The sequence below is a fragment of the Poecilia mexicana genome, unplaced genomic scaffold (genome assembly GCF_051168715.1).
Source record: "Poecilia mexicana isolate PSO_F unplaced genomic scaffold, ASM5116871v1 scaffold_4, whole genome shotgun sequence".
NCBI classification, from domain to species: Eukaryota; Metazoa; Chordata; class Actinopteri; order Cyprinodontiformes; family Poeciliidae; genus Poecilia; species Poecilia mexicana.
The window spans coordinates 4,945,249-4,962,469 of record NW_028263373.1 but is presented as its reverse complement, the minus strand read 5'-3'; the positions used below and the strand labels follow the sequence as shown (position 1 = coordinate 4,962,469).

The window sequence follows — 17,221 nt, the reverse complement described above, 5'->3', positions numbered from 1 at the left end:
AGATGTTACTTTTAAGACATTTATTACAATGCATTTAGCCGCTGCTCATAGCAACAGCTGCTATCACAGTTGCAACGTGCTGAACTGTAAAATGTTCGTATTGTCTCTGAATATTCAGAATTACTTAAAATAACATTCATCCTCTTATAAAAAAATGTCCTCTTTATACTTTAAGTTGATGCTCTTCATAACACTAACTTCTCATTGGTTGTATCAATGTTGGTAGAGATTCTATACATACATAAACATAATTAAAGGCCAGATTTCATACAATTTAAATGTTTTAAACAATATTAATATACAAGTATATACAGTCCCAACCAGATATGTAGCTACTCTGTATAAAAAGATACATAACCATTTTTTCTCATTGACATTAAAGCAGGTCAATATCTTCCAAATTAGAATAACTGAAATAATTTTGTTTTGCTAATTTCCAGATTATGGAAACTGTGTTTTTTCTGGGTGTTTTTTTTTTTTTACTTTGTTCAAATCAGAGGTTTATGTAAATGTCCCTGGTATTTGGTACAATTTTCTTTTACCACAAATAAGTTGTCACAAACATTTTGGGTGACTTAAACGGGATTAAAATCAGGGGTGTAAGATGGCCGCTCCAGAATATTGACATGATCACTTTATAACTAGTCTTGTAAATGATACCAAATGTGTAAACCAATCAGGACAGGCCATTCTCTTCCTGGTATTTTGACAAATTTCTCTTCATTTGTCCACAATGTCACACCAGGTTGTAGCTGTTGTCCTAAAATACATGTCTCATTTTTACTCAATCTTGTGATGCTTCCAAAGCCATGACATGATTTCTCAAATTGTTTAAAGGCATATTATTCTATGTGAACTTCTGATTTTGATAAAAGCAACAAGTAAAACATAATGTTATCTTAGCTGACTTATGATGGCACAAAATAGTTATGTCTTTTTATACAGTGTATGTAAATAACTAATTTCAACTGTATTATTTGTATTATTGTCATTATTGTGCTTCACTGTTATGAAATATTGTCTTTGCTCTGTAGTTGATCAACTTCATATACATCTTCCAAATTTGTTTCATCTTTCTTTCATGCACATTTGAATGAAGAAAAGAATGGATCTTGTTTTCTTTTCAAATCTTTTGATCAGATTAAATTTTTCTCCAGTAAACTTGAAACAGGAACCATCCAACCAACACGGCTTCATTGCAGTCGGACCTCATATGAGGTTGGCCAAGCTGGAGGCGGTCTCCCTGCGAGCGTGGCGGTCCATGTGTCCTGACACGGTAAACACATTCAGAACTCGGTCTACAAGTCTCCGTCCGTGTCTCGTCCTCCCCAGCAGGACAGCCACCACCGTGTATATTCCAACGCCCACGACGGCGACTCCTCCACCCGCCAGCAAAACCACTCCAGAGATGTACATGTCATTGAGGGCTTGGCCCGGCTTCGGCATATGGTGAACCAGCGCTAAATGCAGGAGAACCCCTCCACAAATCAGCAGCGACATCCCCGTGATCAGAACCACCAAGATGTCGGACAAGCCGCCGCTCTTCAGCATGTCTATCTGGTGTCGACTCCGGACGCAGTTCATGTCCTGCACGGCCGAGCTGAGCAGCTGCTTGAGCAGGACGCCCAGGGCCAACAGGCACAGGGCCGTGCCTGCGCCGAGCCGCCATTCGCTCGATACGCTGGTGGTGGTGGAGAGAAGGCCGACGCCTCCGAGTCCGCAGCCCAGGATTAGGAGCACCGAGACACAGTAGCAAAGTAAAGACCGCCCAGGGTCTCTGAACCACCACAGCTCCACCTGCTCCTCAAGGATGCTGTGCTGGATTTGGGCCGGGTCCGCCGGACCGTTAAGGCCCAGATCTGGGCTTCTGTCTTCATTCAGAGGGGGGAAGTTGTCCAACTCTGGCATCCTGCTGCCACTCCCAACCAGCTGAATATGGACGACAGCAGAATCCACCAATGACCTTGGTCTTTTGTCAGATTTCTCGATGACAAAAACAAAAGAAGATTCCAGATGATTTAAATAAAAATATTCATAATTCTAACTGTGGAAATCTAAAACGCTACAGGATTTGTAAGCCTCCTCTAAGCCCAGTGTATTTGGATCTTATCAGCACCGGTGTGTACAAAAAGGTCCCAGAAAAGTCATCTTAGGTCGGCTGCCTCTGTGTGAATGAAAATCTTTATAGCCCACAGCCAGTGGATACAAATTGTCCTTTACTGCATCAATATTCAAAGCAAAGAATCCGGGCAGCAGCAGCAGAATTTTTAGTTTGTCCCTCCACGGCGGCAGCAGTCACCTGGAAGATAAGACAGACATATATTCAGTAGTGTGTGGGGTTTATTTTCTCATGGGTGCCCTCTCTGCCACTGATTCTGAGATCTGTGGCAAGCACGCTGCAATGACTGACTGGGTACATTTATTCTGTTCCTAACCAGACAATAAATCACTGCACAGAAATAGATCCAGTGCTCCTCCATCTTTCTTCCCCACCAAGCCCATGCAGAGAGGCACTTTACTAAAATGCCTAAATGTGCACAAAATGTTAAATCAGGTTAAATTTTGAAGTATTAAAGCGCCACAGAAAAAAACACTTCGTAAAAGTGTCTGGTCGGCACGATATAGAATCTTGATCTTCTAATGCTGAGTAAAGGAAAAACTTTCAGCCTCATTCCTTTGCAGATTATAAAATTGTGGAGTTTTTTAATGAAACAAATGAAACAGATCAACAGTGTTTAAATTAAATTAAATATTTTGCACACTGCATGATTAACATCTCACATTTGGTCAGTTCCTCTCCCAACACACTGGCACCTCTTAGTAAAATATTAGTAAAAGTTTTCTCCAGATTCTCCATCACAAATCTTCCACCATACATTACAGTGGAGATAAGGCTCATCTCATATTTATTGTTTGATTTTTGTTTTATTGAGTGATTATGATTGTTAGACAGAAAAAGCTTTCTCATGACATACTATAGAAGAAATCAACATATAGATCCCAGAATGACAGTCTTTGCTATGGATTTTTATTAGTAATCATTGGAGATTTGGATATCATCATCCTGCTCATTGTACAAGGTGTTAGGACAAACGTAGGTCATGTTATGTTGGTCACATAACATTATGACATGATTCTCGCGCAGTTTTTCTGAACACTCAAACTTCCTGTTCAGACTGTGTAAAAAAAAAAAAAAAAAAAGGAAAAACAAACTTGTGCTGACTAGCAACCTTTTCTATTTCTCATTATCACTATGGTAATGAGCTGCCACCACAGCGGCGGCTCGGTAAAAAGAAGGATCAGCTTCCTATGGAATAAACAATTTGCGTTTAAAGACACAGATGAAATTCTGGAGCGAATACATAAACTACTTTTTACTACAGTTTTTTTTTTTTTTCCAAACAAACTCATGCAAGAATATCAGCTGAGTAGTAATATCTTATGTGCATTGCCGATGCCTTATGAGGGATTAAATTATCCTCCTTATATATGGCCCAATACTTTCAATCCCATTTTCTCTCCTTCTTTAGTCATTTCCCCGATGCTCAGCAAATTCTGCCTCTGCGACGTTATTTGTAACTTTATCCAAGCCCCTTATCAAAATCATGTTAACACAAACAGTGCACACTGGAAGACTAAACAGCCACAAGGTTATGGCAGTCAACAGCTTGCCTTTAAAAACCTGTCAGCGGCTCTGTTTCCATCAAAGTCACTAGTGCGCAGCATGGCTCTGTGCGCGCCGACGTAAGCTGACAGGAGTTACAGCTTGTCCTCGCCAGTTGTTGATCTCGCAAACACAAATGTCGCTCCGGCAAACACAAATCTATAACAGTCTGAGTAAACAAAACATGATCTTGCATTCAGGTTTAAGATTGGAGGTTTTTTTTTTTTTTACCTACTCCATCTTTGGGACCAAACACATTTCTTTTCTGACTTTTTGGGGGGAGAATTATTTACAAAACACGCCCAAAATACTAAATGCGAGATCAGACAGGTGTTGCATTGCGCTGATGCAGAGCAATAGCAACCTGACACGGGGAGATATAGGGTGCATAACCAAGGTGTGAAATGAAGAGTGAGGTAATTACAGCAGAGCAGGGGGGTGGGAGGTGTTTATTGGCAACAAGCTGTCCTGGAAGCTCTTCGCATCCTGTGTCTGATGAATAATTAGGCCAAAAACACACGCATGCCTGGTGTGTGTTTATAGCTGCCAACAGTTGTAAATGAATAGCGAAAGGTGACAATATGAATGCAGCGTCACTTTATCACTTTTATGGTGTAACTGTATTGTGTTTGTCAAAGAAAGACATAAATGAAGATACATTTAGCGTGCAAGTCATGTGTGTGAGTGTGTTTGTGAGTCACTAATTAATCCCAGCTGGCTTCAGCTCAGTGTCAGTGACAGGTAAGGCCACAGAAATAGCACCGTAATTGAGTTGTATGTGTGCGTGTTTTTCTTAGTGTCTGAAAGGTTGAGCCACCCAAGGTGTAAAGCTGAGAAGAACCATCTTTTATACTGAAGCACCATCTACAGCTAACTTTTACTGAGCCTCCTTGATTCATGCTGCACCGTTTCATGAAATATTGTTTTTATTTCCTTCAACAGCCCCGAGGAACATAAAGCAGAGAAGCCACCGGATGATTGAACCAGAGGCAATGGTATGCAACAAAGATCATAATATAAAATCGAAGCCTTAATGACACAACTGTATCTTACTTGTGTTGTGTTGGCCACAGTCTCTTCACCACAGAAACACAGAGAGGCACAACCGCTGGGCTCTGTCTGCTTTTCTGCTTTTATCCATTATGTGACCTCTAAACTCTGTCATATCAGCTGTGTCAGATTGGTGTCATAAATATCAGTAGAACAGCACTGACTCACTGCTTCACTGGCCTACTTTAAAGGAGCTGAAAGCTGATGCAGAGAAGCAAAAAAGTAATAAACTATTGGACCTAAACTTCATTTGAGCATTACTACAAGGAGCTGATGTTTTTTGTTTAGCTCATTCTAGGCTCCAGAAGAGTAATAAGCATTCCTGTTTGACACATCTGATAAGAGCTTTTAATATGGTGAAGAAAGGAGCAAGAAATCTCCTGTGAACCAAAATAACCTGTAAAGCAAAGACAAACAAGCAGTCCATCTATGTATGTCAAACTGAATAAGTGTATTATTATATTTTGCCAAACGACGTTTTACAGATTATCTTGAGTTATATGATTGTTTTATTACCATCAGATATAATAAAACAGATGTGGCCAGATTCTTGTTCTGTTTGCCATTTCTTATATTGCAAAGATTTTACCTAATATTGTGACTATGATGACACAGATAAATGTAGATTCTTTTAAATGCATTTCCCAACATGACTGATGCAAAAGAAACCTTAATGTTTAAAGTGAGAACTTCACATCTTAGTAGTTATTTGTTTGTCTCTTTTAATCCACAGCATTTCAACTATTCATTTGTTTTGTTGATACTAAGAACTAATAACTCAAACGGTATGACTAAAGGGAAAATGCCATCATATTTTGGACTTAGGACTTAAATCATACGTGGCGGATGAGCACAAATATCGCATGTGTAACCAATACTTCTAAAAAGGAAATGAAATTCTTTCACCTACAAAAAATTAGCTTCCCAATGGAAATGTGTTGAATAAGTTCAAGTGAGCTCTTCCTCTTTTCTAAAGGTTGTGCTACACCAGAAAAGTACGTGAAATTATTGAAAGTAAATGGAGGAAGAGACTGGACTTTTCCTCATCCTTCCAAAAAAACAGTCTATTTGAACTGTGTTTCCTCCTGAACAAGCCGATCCACCTCCTGTCTGTATACAGACTGATCACTGTCCTGGATCAGACCAGAAGCAGCATTGACATCTGCAAGTTTCACAGATGGCTCCAATGAGGAGCAACCATTTGTGTAAAGAGAGAAGGGTGTGGGGAGAGAACGCATCCCTGAGGGACACCGTTGCTGCTTCTGGTTCTGAGACATTTGTTGCTGAATAACAATTATGGAGTCTTACACAGAATCAGGAGAGCTTAGGCTTGAAGAAAAATCCTTCAACTCCCTTCAGGGATAATGATGTCACAGCAAAGACAGATAGCAATAACTGTAAGTATATTTTGTCCACATAAAGTAACAATGCTAGTCAGAATGGGAGAAGAAATTGCAACATCTATTAGGTCTTAAAGATAGTACTCTTTAGACAAGATTTCTAATGGCCTCCTTCCCTTCACTCAACAAAGTGCCATTTAAATGTTTCTCTTTAGAAATGTGGGCTTTAGTATTTTGTGTTAAGCATTTTTGCTCAACATCAGTATTTTCAATGCAATGTCATCGTTTTTGCTTCATCAGCTTCGGCTCCATGTTCAGTTGCCTTGCACTCAAATTATTCCTTACTTAAACTATCACTAACTGCTGATCACATCAATGTCTTTTACTCCCTGAAGTACCTTTAAAAACCAAAAGAAAACTGCACACCTCAAAACTTGCGATTAAATGACTGCTGCTAAAAGATACCATTTTTAAAAATGTTTGTCTCTTAGCTGACAGGAATAATAAATGTGTTCCAGATGCTTCAGTATAAACTGAAGTGAAAAAAATCAGACATTAATAGTCCTAACAGTCTTTGTTATGCTAATTCACAGAGAGTGAAGATGACAACTCTCAAAAGACATTGTAACTGTAAACCATGGACACAGAGTATCATTCTGTCTCCTTTTCTCTGCTCCCCCTCTATGTTTCCAGCCTACTAGGTCATCAGAGGAGCTGTGCCTCAGAGTAAAACACTGTATGCTGCACTCCAATTACCTGGGAAGCTTTGGGATGCCGGTATTCCCCTCTCTGTTATGTTGGCCAGCTGGATTCATTTCACTGGCTATTAGTACTTCATTTATTGTGGAACGTGGCTCTCTTAAAATTGGTTGCCTGGTATTGTATGCTCATCTGAGTCCTGATCATCAGCAGAAAAATGTAAAAAAACAGGATCCAAACAGGCAAAGTTTGGCATCGGGAAAATGAATCTGATAACGCTCCTGTGCAAAGTTAATACTCATGTAATTATTGTATTGCATACATGAATGTCGCAGGTAACAAGAGGGAAAAGCACACCCACAGCGTGTGAAGTCCCACAAGATTTCTTTCTTCTGGTTTCCTCAGGTGAAACAAATTATTGACTCAGTTCTCTCAGTCCCTTTCCATTTGGTGTTCGCTTCTATCTAAAATTAGTGTTCAGAGTCTGTGTCATAGAAAAATGGTTTTCCTCCTGTATCTTTGGTTTCCTCATCAAGTATTTTGATGACACCTTGCCCAGACAAAAAAAAAAAAGCTAGAGCAAGATTTTTCTGTCAAACGCCCAAAGTAAAAACATGCCAAGGGGAAAACATGAGCCGAACTTCCTGCTGCGCGCGATTTTATCCGAGAGCATCGACTACAGCTGATGGGGAGTCCACAGGAGTTTGTGTGACGTGTTGCCGTGGTGACAGTGTGATGCTCTCCTTCTGCTCTTCCTGTTCCTTTTCTTCACGCTCACTCTCACTCCAACCCCCGCCCCTCTCCTTTACTCAGGCGTTGAATCTCTTGGCGTCCCCACGGGCGAAGAGCGGGGTCAGGGTTGGCTCCATCTGTCTATGTGATGGGCACTGGTGCCAAGCGCCACAGGGGCTGGAGGGAGAGGAGAGCAGGCTCGTGTGGACTGGTAGGGTAATGGATGTTTCTGAGCTGTCATGTGGGACTTCAAATGGGGGATAAGGCTGGGAAGTGGATTGAGGCTGAGGGGGAGGAATAGGTGTAAAGCGGTTTGAGAAGAAGGGGCTAAGGATGAAGGGAATTGCTCGGGGCTAAGGACACTGCTTTTCTTGGTGGATTCTGTTGTTGTCGGCCAAGAGGAATGATGCTGAATAGGTCTTTATGTAGACAAGCTGGATTTTTCTTTTTTTTCCTCTCTCTCTCTCCCGATACAATGGACAGGCGAGGACCTCGGGGAGCCTCACTGTCCGGAAACGGTGCAGAGACAATGGCCGAGTCAGAGTCACTGTCCTCTCTGTCAGGGATCACAAAGGAAAACCTAAGAGAGGCAGAAAGACAGAAATACTTTTAACCAAAACAGCACCTTCTGTTCTGTAGCTGTCTCTGAGGTTCTCTCTAACATCTTATCTTATCTGAAAGTGTACACACTGACGTGATACAAACAGGATTTTGTAATTGTTACACAAATCATTTTAGAAAGTTTTCCGTCTTAAATGTCACATATCATGAGTTCTTCATCTGGGAATTCAAAAACCTGGTTGCATAACTGTGAACGCCCTTAAACTAATACTTTAATAAAGAACCAACAAAAGTTTGAACATGGGAGACAACTCAGCATAATCTGCAGAAAAGTTGAAAACCCCTTAGAAGGATTTGACAACTACTGATCATAAAGTATTTTGTAAACTTGCAAGACAATAATTGTATATAATACAAGTTATATAGTAGAGTTTTTGGGATGTAAAAGGGTTTTCTGTCATGAGATCTATGGGTATTAAAATATAATACTTTTGAATAAAGTCAGGTCTGTCTAGTGAAGTGCCATCCAGTCTCTGTAGTGGTTTAAGGTTTCACTATGAACATGGAAGTGTGTTACCCATGAAATCCTGATGTAGCTATGCTTAAGACTTATTTTGATGTTGTTTTTAGATTCCATGTTTCTACATTTAAATAGTTGGCCATAAAGCCAATGTTTGTATCAAATCAGGTTTGAAGCATCCAACTATACTCTCTCCAACTATAAACACATCTGGGCAGTAGAAGACTTAAATGACAGTGGTAAAAAACAAAGAGGCACATCATAAACCCAGTACCAGTGTATTTTGTCCCACTTCTTTAATAACCTTTATGGAAAAATATCTTAACTTTTAGGATGGATGCTGTTAAATTTGAGATCTTGCAGGGATGCAGATCCTAATAGGTGAGTGATACTTTAACCCATCATATTGCGTTATGAGTTCAAATGTTTTTGTTTTTTTTCTTTTTGTTGGTTTAACACCAGATGTGTATGCCCGTCGATCTCAGTTGCACTTTAAAGCCAGTTGTCTGAATTTCAGAAAATTATCACCATTTTATGTTTCATGGAACAATTCAATGGAGCTAACTGTGTGATTATAGACTTTTGTGAAATTTAATTAGATTTTAAACTTCCTATTTACACAATTGTCCCAGCCAGATTAATTGAGACATCTACTGACTAAGATATTTTCTCAGTTTTTGGTTAAAAACAGCCTCTGAGCAGCCCAGGAAGCTAACAACTTTTTTTCCCACTGACACGCTATCATGCAAGCACATGCACACACACGTTTGTGTGGCTATCTTTGTGGGGACTTTCCATTGACTTCCATTCATTTCTACAGCCTAAACCTTATCCCTTCTCCTAGCCCTAACCCTATCCATTACATACTTAACCCTAACCCCCCAAAAACTCAATTCACACTTTAATCTGACCCCTGACCCAAAAACAGTGTTTCCCCTTGTGGGGACCAGGCTTCGGTGAGCATGGAGAACAGTGGGTCCCCACAATGTATTATATGGTAGGACAATGGTCCCCACAAGGTATTACAAATGCACACATGCACACATACACACATTTATCTCCATCTTTTTCCCCTCCTACACCTACTTATCTGGCATAAAGCTGCAGGTTTAGGCACCTTGCTCCTGTGCTCCTCTGTCTCACCACCAGGCCTCCTCTCAGTGGCCACTCTGTGTTTCTCGTTTGTGCTGCCTGTTGGATTGTTGGTGCTGCAGACAAGGTGAGTAGATGGGGGAGGTAAGATTGCCTGCCACTGCCACAGATCCTCATCTGGATCCAAGTAAGAGATTGTCTGACTCAAATGCCCTTGTGGAATAATATATGCTAACATAAACAACTGTTTTCCTGTGTCAACATTATCTATTCTACCTCAGTAAGGTCTTACGGAAATGAATGTCACCAGTAAAAGCCTAGATCTTAAAAAAAGGTAAGACTGCTTATATCAATTTTTATCAGTTTAATGTAAGAAGACTGTCAGTTTCTGTTGATGAAGATAAAGTCCAACACTATCTGATTCAATACAGTGCTGGTTGGAGGTCATGTCATACATTCTATGTACATTTATTATTTTTTTCAAGGCCAAAGAAGATGCCATCAGGCATAAGGTAAAGTACAGCAAGGATCAGTCAATCACATAGGTATTCACAGAGTCAGACACTCAGGCATACCCTCACTTCGCAATAAACTGGCCAAATATGTTTTGAGGCAGAGGGAGGAGATCTGTGTAGATACTCCCTGGTGACCCCATCCTCCCCACTTTTTCTTTGCACAATGACAGGAGGCTGTTAAGTGCATAATGTACATTTTTGTTTCCTGTCAAAATAGTAGAAGTAAAACTTTACATGTTTAGCTTTTATGACAGCAAATTGTGCCTATTAAGAATTAAAAACAACACTGTGCTTTTGTTCTTTTCACAATAACACTTCCAGCCTTTCATTTTGTACCTGTATCTGAGTCAATGCGTACCTATGTACTTAACCATTGCATAATCAATTTCTTGGTCTTGGTAGTTAGGTATGATGATTCATTAAAGAGATAAGTAATCAGGGGCATTGGGTGGTTCAGTTGGCAGAGCATGAGCACCTTGTGCAGAGGCTACAGTCCTTGACGTCGTTGTCCTGGGTTCGATTCCTGGTCTCAGACCGTTTGCTGCATGTGTTCCTCCTCTCTCTCCACTCTATTTACTATTCAATAAATGACACTAGTGTCAAAAAAAGAGATCATCATAAAAAAGATTTAATCTTGTTAAGAATTTAATCTTTTGTATATCATTTACTGAGTATTTGATATTAAACCCAATGTCCATTTACTGTGGTTTTAATCCCTGTTTGGACCAGTAGAGTCTTATCAAATATGAGAGATTAGGAGCCCTGATCAACCCAAAATGACTTTGGATGACTTCCTGCAGACAGATATAATTCATACGGGTCACGTAACCACATTTCCTAGCACTAACATGTGACCAGATTATTAAAAAGTACTTTATATCATAGATAATCAAAGATGATGTGGAGTATCCTTAAGGCTGGTACAGATTGGTGCACAGCTGGTACATTACACAGCTGGTATCCAGAACAATTCTGGGTACAAAATGATCAAAACCGTAAAAGTACAGACTTGCAAATTAACTAAATGACCAGGAGTTTTATCCCCCTAACCCATAAATACACTTAAACAACTGATAATCATAAAGTTGGATTTAGTGGTTGGTCTTTGATATTTAAACTGAAGAAGCTGCAGGTTGTAACAGTGGTGATGTGACTGACATATAATTACGCAACAGACTCTTTTTAAACCGTCAGTAACGAAAGAGAGTGATGTGTATAACTTGCGGCCCATAGACCCAATGGGTGTCTCAGTTATTCTCAATTTAAAAGAAAAATCTAAAAGATAAAAACGCAGGCCAGCCAGTTGCTCCCTATGGCCATGTACAGCTGTGAATATTAGAACAGCAATAAATTCACCAATTAACATGCAAGTCTCCTTCTGCCACTTTGCTGCTGATTATGGGTGAAAGACTGCTTTGTTCCTAATATCACCTAGCATTTTAAATCCACTTCTGCGCACTTAAAGATTTCAAGATGATATAGGAGATGATTGTAGATTTCTAGTGGAAATGTTTGGAGCAAGATGCTGCAAATCTTCTATAAATCTCCTGGAATCTCCTGCCATCATCTGTTGGGGTAAAAGCTTCTCAGGCAGTGGCTTCAAAAGGGTAAATGAGGTGATAAAGAATCCTGGTTTAGTTCAGGACCCTACTGTAGAACCTCAGGAGAGTACTTCATAAGATGAAGAACATTATGACACACCCTGATGAACCTGTTCATGACAATGATATAGAACAACTGAGTGTCTTCAGTCAGAGGCTTCTAATATACCTCTGTAACACAGCCTTCTGCAGGAGCTCCTTTGTTAACTGGATTATTCTACTGTTAACGAATATTCTTCAAAAAAAGCACAGTCTGAAATTTGAAAACTTTATCTTATTTCATATAAAATCCAAAAAGATAACTTAAAGCTTTTTCTGGATGAAGTTATGCTGACACAAGCAAGATAACTGTAGTATAAAATCTGCCAAAATTGGACTGATATAATTTAAACTGACTAAGTTATTTAATTAACATGAAGTTTTGATTTTTAAAAGGGAGAAAATGGGAATTATTTTTAGAGAAATCATTTTCTGTCATCATCATTTCACCCACATAGTGACATTCTAGGCGAGAGAAACTGTGGATAACAGAACTATTAGTAATTAATTCACTTTATAAATCACATGTTTATTGAAAAGTTATAAGCTTGTTCAACTGTTGAAAAAAGGAAGCAAGTAAGATAGGAGGCAGTGCAAACATATGGAAGAAAGTGCTCTTGTCAGACGGGACCAAAGTTAAGCTTTGTGGTTTAAATACAAAGTGCATTGTATGTCAAGTAAAAAATAAAAACATATATAAAAAGAAAACAGTGAACACACTATCCTTGAAATGAAACATGGTAGCAGTATCACCATGTGGCCATCCTTTTCATGGGGGCAGGGTAACTTACAAATTGCAGACAGTGTGAGTTGTTTATATTCTTTCTTGCTAAGGCTTTAATTTTGAAATGATTTACTATGCCTAAAATTAAGCAGCCATTTCATCTATCCAAACAAATAATGTTATAAGTGTTTTCTGGGTGGTTCAAGGGTAACAAAATGCTAACAATGCATTACTGAAGCGATGTTGGAACAAATTTAGGAGAAAATCTCTAAAAAATAAGTCATTGTAGTCTTTAGCAGGATTGTGTGAAACTGATTATGTTTATTAGTGGCCTTGTAATGTGCCCAGGGACAGAAGTGAGCACAATCAATACGACTGCTGTTGCCCACACCCTACATGCTCGACTGTGTGCACGTGCAAAAAATCCCTGGAGGATACCTCACATTATGATCTCCCCTTTACTTCCATTAGTGTATGCGATGTCCATCTCTTACACACACATACACAAATTTTGGTCTCGTAACTTCAACACTCATTTACTGACTCACTTTGTTTTTTTTTTCTCTGCTTCTTTCATCCTGCTCTTCTTATTGACTTCAGGCTGTTTCTTAACGAGGTCTATCACATGTTGTTTTCGGCCTGGCTTGTGTTTTAAGCATTAGACGTCACCTTAAAAGCACTGAGGAGTGTTTTCAGAAGACTGAGGGTGACTGCATGCTTGTAAAGCCTATTTCATATGCCCTGTCATGATTAATCCGCCATCAACATTATGACCGATCTATAATAGCAGCCCATTGGGGGTCATGCCCGTGCAACCATGTATCGACCTGTTCCAATTGCAATATTGAATACAGCTTCAACAACACTTCCTTTATGTGTGTTTTTATGGATTTTCCACAATGCAGCAAAACTGATATGACAGTAGCCTTGTGAACTGATGAGATACAGTGTATTTCAGCATTACAGTAAGCACTTTGAGACTGCAGGCCTAGCCAGTGCAAAGGTTAGGGTGTTTCATTACTGACATGTTTTACGCCCTTGTTTTGATGGGACAGAACAGCAGTTTATAAAAGAAGGCAGAGGTATAACACTTCAGCTGGAAGAGGAACGCCATCCAGATTAGTAAAATATTAGAATGATTTTTATTGAAAATGCTAAAAAGTTTGTATTGTGTATATTTATTCCTGTCAGACAAATGACCCAGAAAGTAAAAACTTTTTGTAACAATGTTAAATTAACGTTTTGTGATGCATAATTCTAAGGTACATCATAATGGTTATTGCTGACGTTTTCTTTTACACAGCTAAGCACGTTGAAGCACTTTAAAGATCATACAATAAGCTCTAACTAGATCCTATTTGAAACGAATAATTTCTTTTCAAAATAAACATAAAAACGAAAAGGAAAGATAGATAACACACAAAACGCACAAAAGACGAAAGGGTTAAGTTTATTATCCAAATAATTAAGTAACTAATAAAGCATATACACAAAATGAAAACCTTCAAAAAGCATTCTAATGTGATAGTAAAAAACTTACATCAAAGTTTAAATCAGTCAAATTAAATAAGTTTGATTTAGAAAGGAAAAAAAGTTAGACCCTAACAGCACAGCTCCATTCTTTAGGGATGCTGGGTTATTAAACGAGTCTTACCTGCGCACTTGGTTTGTCAGTCTGATGTCTTCCTTTCTGAGCCGTGAGGGTCCTTTTTTTAATATTCAGCCATGCGTGGGCTACGTAAAGTCCCACAGCTGTCTCTCGCTGAGCACCTTCAGCCTTTCGGACCAGGAGGTTCCGATCCTGGCGGCTGTAGTGCCTGTCTCGCTGCCTCCGTTGGCTGTCCGTCCGCAGACTCAGCGTCTCTCCTTCGCCTGCTCACCGCATCGACGGACTTCCCCCGTTTAATGCAGGTGTGGCAGCGAGCGGCGGCAGGGGACGCTGCTGGGTGGAGACAGAGGAAGAGGCGGCCAATCAACCGATGCTCTGCCGCGGGTCTTAGCGGGGAGCCCCGCACGTGACGAGAGCCAATAACATATAAAACCCCGAGGGGGGACAGATTTATTGAACAGAAGTCATTTTAACAACTCCAGACCATCTGTGATAGATAAGTCAGCCAATAGAATGGAATAGAAAAATCCTTTATTACCCCCTCAGGTGTAACTGCACCTGTGGAATAATAAAGTGGAATCAATAATCTCTGGACACTGACTGGATATGCATGACCTCCAAGTATTAGCTCTGGTATTCCGTCTTTTTTTTTTTTTTTTAGAAGCATTAATACAAATACAGAGGAGACCTGTGATAATGTGCAAAAGTAAAAACTGCAATTAAGAACTTTTAAGCATTAATCTCTTTGTGTTTTCAGGTATTTCAGACATCTTATGATTTGGGGCAAGCTATTAAAATTGTATGACAAAGCTTAGGCTATCTATAAATGATCTATACATTTAAAATATTAACTTTATTATATAAAAAAAAAATTCCCCTCTCACCCTCTGTGGGTGGTCTCTTTCATCCTCTGAGCTCGGGTCCTCTACCAGAGGCCTGGGAGCTTGAGGGTTCTGCGCAGTATCTTGGCTGTGCCTAGAACTGCACATTTCTGGACTGAGATGTCTGATGTTGTTCCTGGGAACAACATATATATATATATATATATATATATATATATATATATATATATATATATATATATATATATATATATATATATATATATATATATATATATATATATATAATATATATATAATATATATATTATTATATATATATAATTTTTTTTTGAATGAAGTTGTTTAGAGGTTTTACACACTGATTAAGTTTATCATTGTAGAATAATGCCTTCATCATTGTTTGAAAATAACCTTATGAACCAGACTACTCTGACACATGGTTAATATAAGATGTGCTGATTAATATTTTCATTGGTATTTAACATATTCCCTTTTGATCAGGTTCACCTTCATTTGGGCAATATGACATTTTCTTTAAGAACATGGCTTGGTCTGAGTTTGTGTTACTTAATTAGTTCAGATTTTAAAGCTTTTATTAGTTCAGATAATCTAAAAGTTTAGTTTGAAATTTGCAGAGGAAAGTAATATTTGGCAAGGCTCTTTTTCAAAGATTTACGTATAATCACACATGAAGGGTTTTTCAAAATTATTAAAACAACATAATATGTGATAATAGAATATCTCTTGGAAAGTAGAAGATAGGAGTTCAGAAAGCATTCACGTGTGTGAACTCATCTCTGAATATGTGGCATTATTTGTGCCTCTTCATCAGTACAGCGGTAACAGTGTGGATCATATTCAGCATTTCAGCAGGTTTCTTTCTTGCAGTGCTTGTTCTTCAAGTTCGATATTTTCATCCTCATCAGGGCTGCGATCCAAAATTAGATCAAGTACCTCATTCATGGTTCGTCACTTACGTATTGTGGTGCTACCACAGAATTGTCATGTGCTGGCAGAAAAATTTTATTTATAGACCAAAGCTGCAGGAGCTGATTAGTGTACTTGTGTCAGTTACAGTATTGTGAATGTGAAAGAGAATCTGGGAGTGTGAAAGTGGGACTGCATCTGGATGCAGAAACACTTTTGTCGTTTTGTTTGTTCATCACACGCATCACAGCACCAATTTGTGTGGCAGCGTCTTCTCAGCATTTCATTTTTTTTTTTTTTTTGAAAGAAAATACCTCCTATGTCAGTTGGTTGGGCTGATAAATAACCTTGGTGTGTGTGATATAACACATTGATGAAGGCATCTCTGACTCCAAGACTGAATGATTGATTCTCTTTGGTTAGGCCAAGACTGCCTCACATCCATTTAGCTGCTGATGTCTCATAGTTGGAATCATGTAAAAACACTATTCTCCAGAGCTGAGTGTAAATTTAATAATAGTTCAGACAAAAGTATAGTGAACACCAACATGGCTATGTCTGACTATTTCCAGATGGAATAAATCTGCTTTACTAAACTTATTGTCACTTGCTTTTTTATGGTGAATTTTGCTAGCATTATCCTTCCCGGTATACGCTCCCATTTCTCAGATTCCCTGGAGACTTAACTCTATGGTGTTGGACTGGATGCATTTGTAATTGTGGTATTTCAGTTAAATAAGAAATGCAGTTAAAATCACATGTGAATAATTTAGTTCACGCGATAAGTCGTCAACAAAACATACCATGCCACGATCCTTCAGCTACTTCCTGTCATCTTCTTCATGGTTTGCGCCAGTGGCAATGTCCAGTTCTTGATCATGTGACTTGTGTGTTTGCAGTTTTGCAAAGTAAAGTAATTTCAATATGGCCAAAAACCCAAATCATTCTATCACAACAGTTTTTCCATTTAGTGGATTTATTTTCAAAATATTAAATTGTGCAATGATATGGTCAGTTTAAATGCAGCTACATATATTTTATACAAAAATAATGATTTTATCAATCAAGTTCATTCATGGAAAATTGATTAATTTGATATATTTTACTTGAATTGGCTTTAATGACTTCTTATGTGTTAGCCCTACAGAGTCCACTATTTCTGTGGAAAACATTAAAATAATTTGAAAGCATAAACATTTCAAGACAAAACAAGTTGCAAAATTCGACTCCAAATATGGCCTTTTTTTCTCTGATGCCTGCTCTCTGCTTAGAGGTTGACAGCCTGTGAGTCTCAATGAGTTGT

General features: G+C 38.8%; 1 protein-coding gene across 1 annotated transcript; it reads right to left on the bottom strand.

Annotated features, from left to right (window-relative positions):
- Positions 1–211: 211 nt before the first annotated feature.
- On the bottom strand, positions 212–2,461 carry tmem125a (transmembrane protein 125a). The gene has a single exon (XM_088005243.1). The coding sequence runs from the start codon at positions 1,906–1,908 to the stop codon at positions 1,210–1,212; it is 699 nt and encodes a 232-aa protein (XP_087861369.1). The 5' UTR covers positions 1,909–2,461; the 3' UTR covers positions 212–1,209.
- Between the last annotated feature and the right edge of the window lie 14,760 nt (positions 2,462–17,221).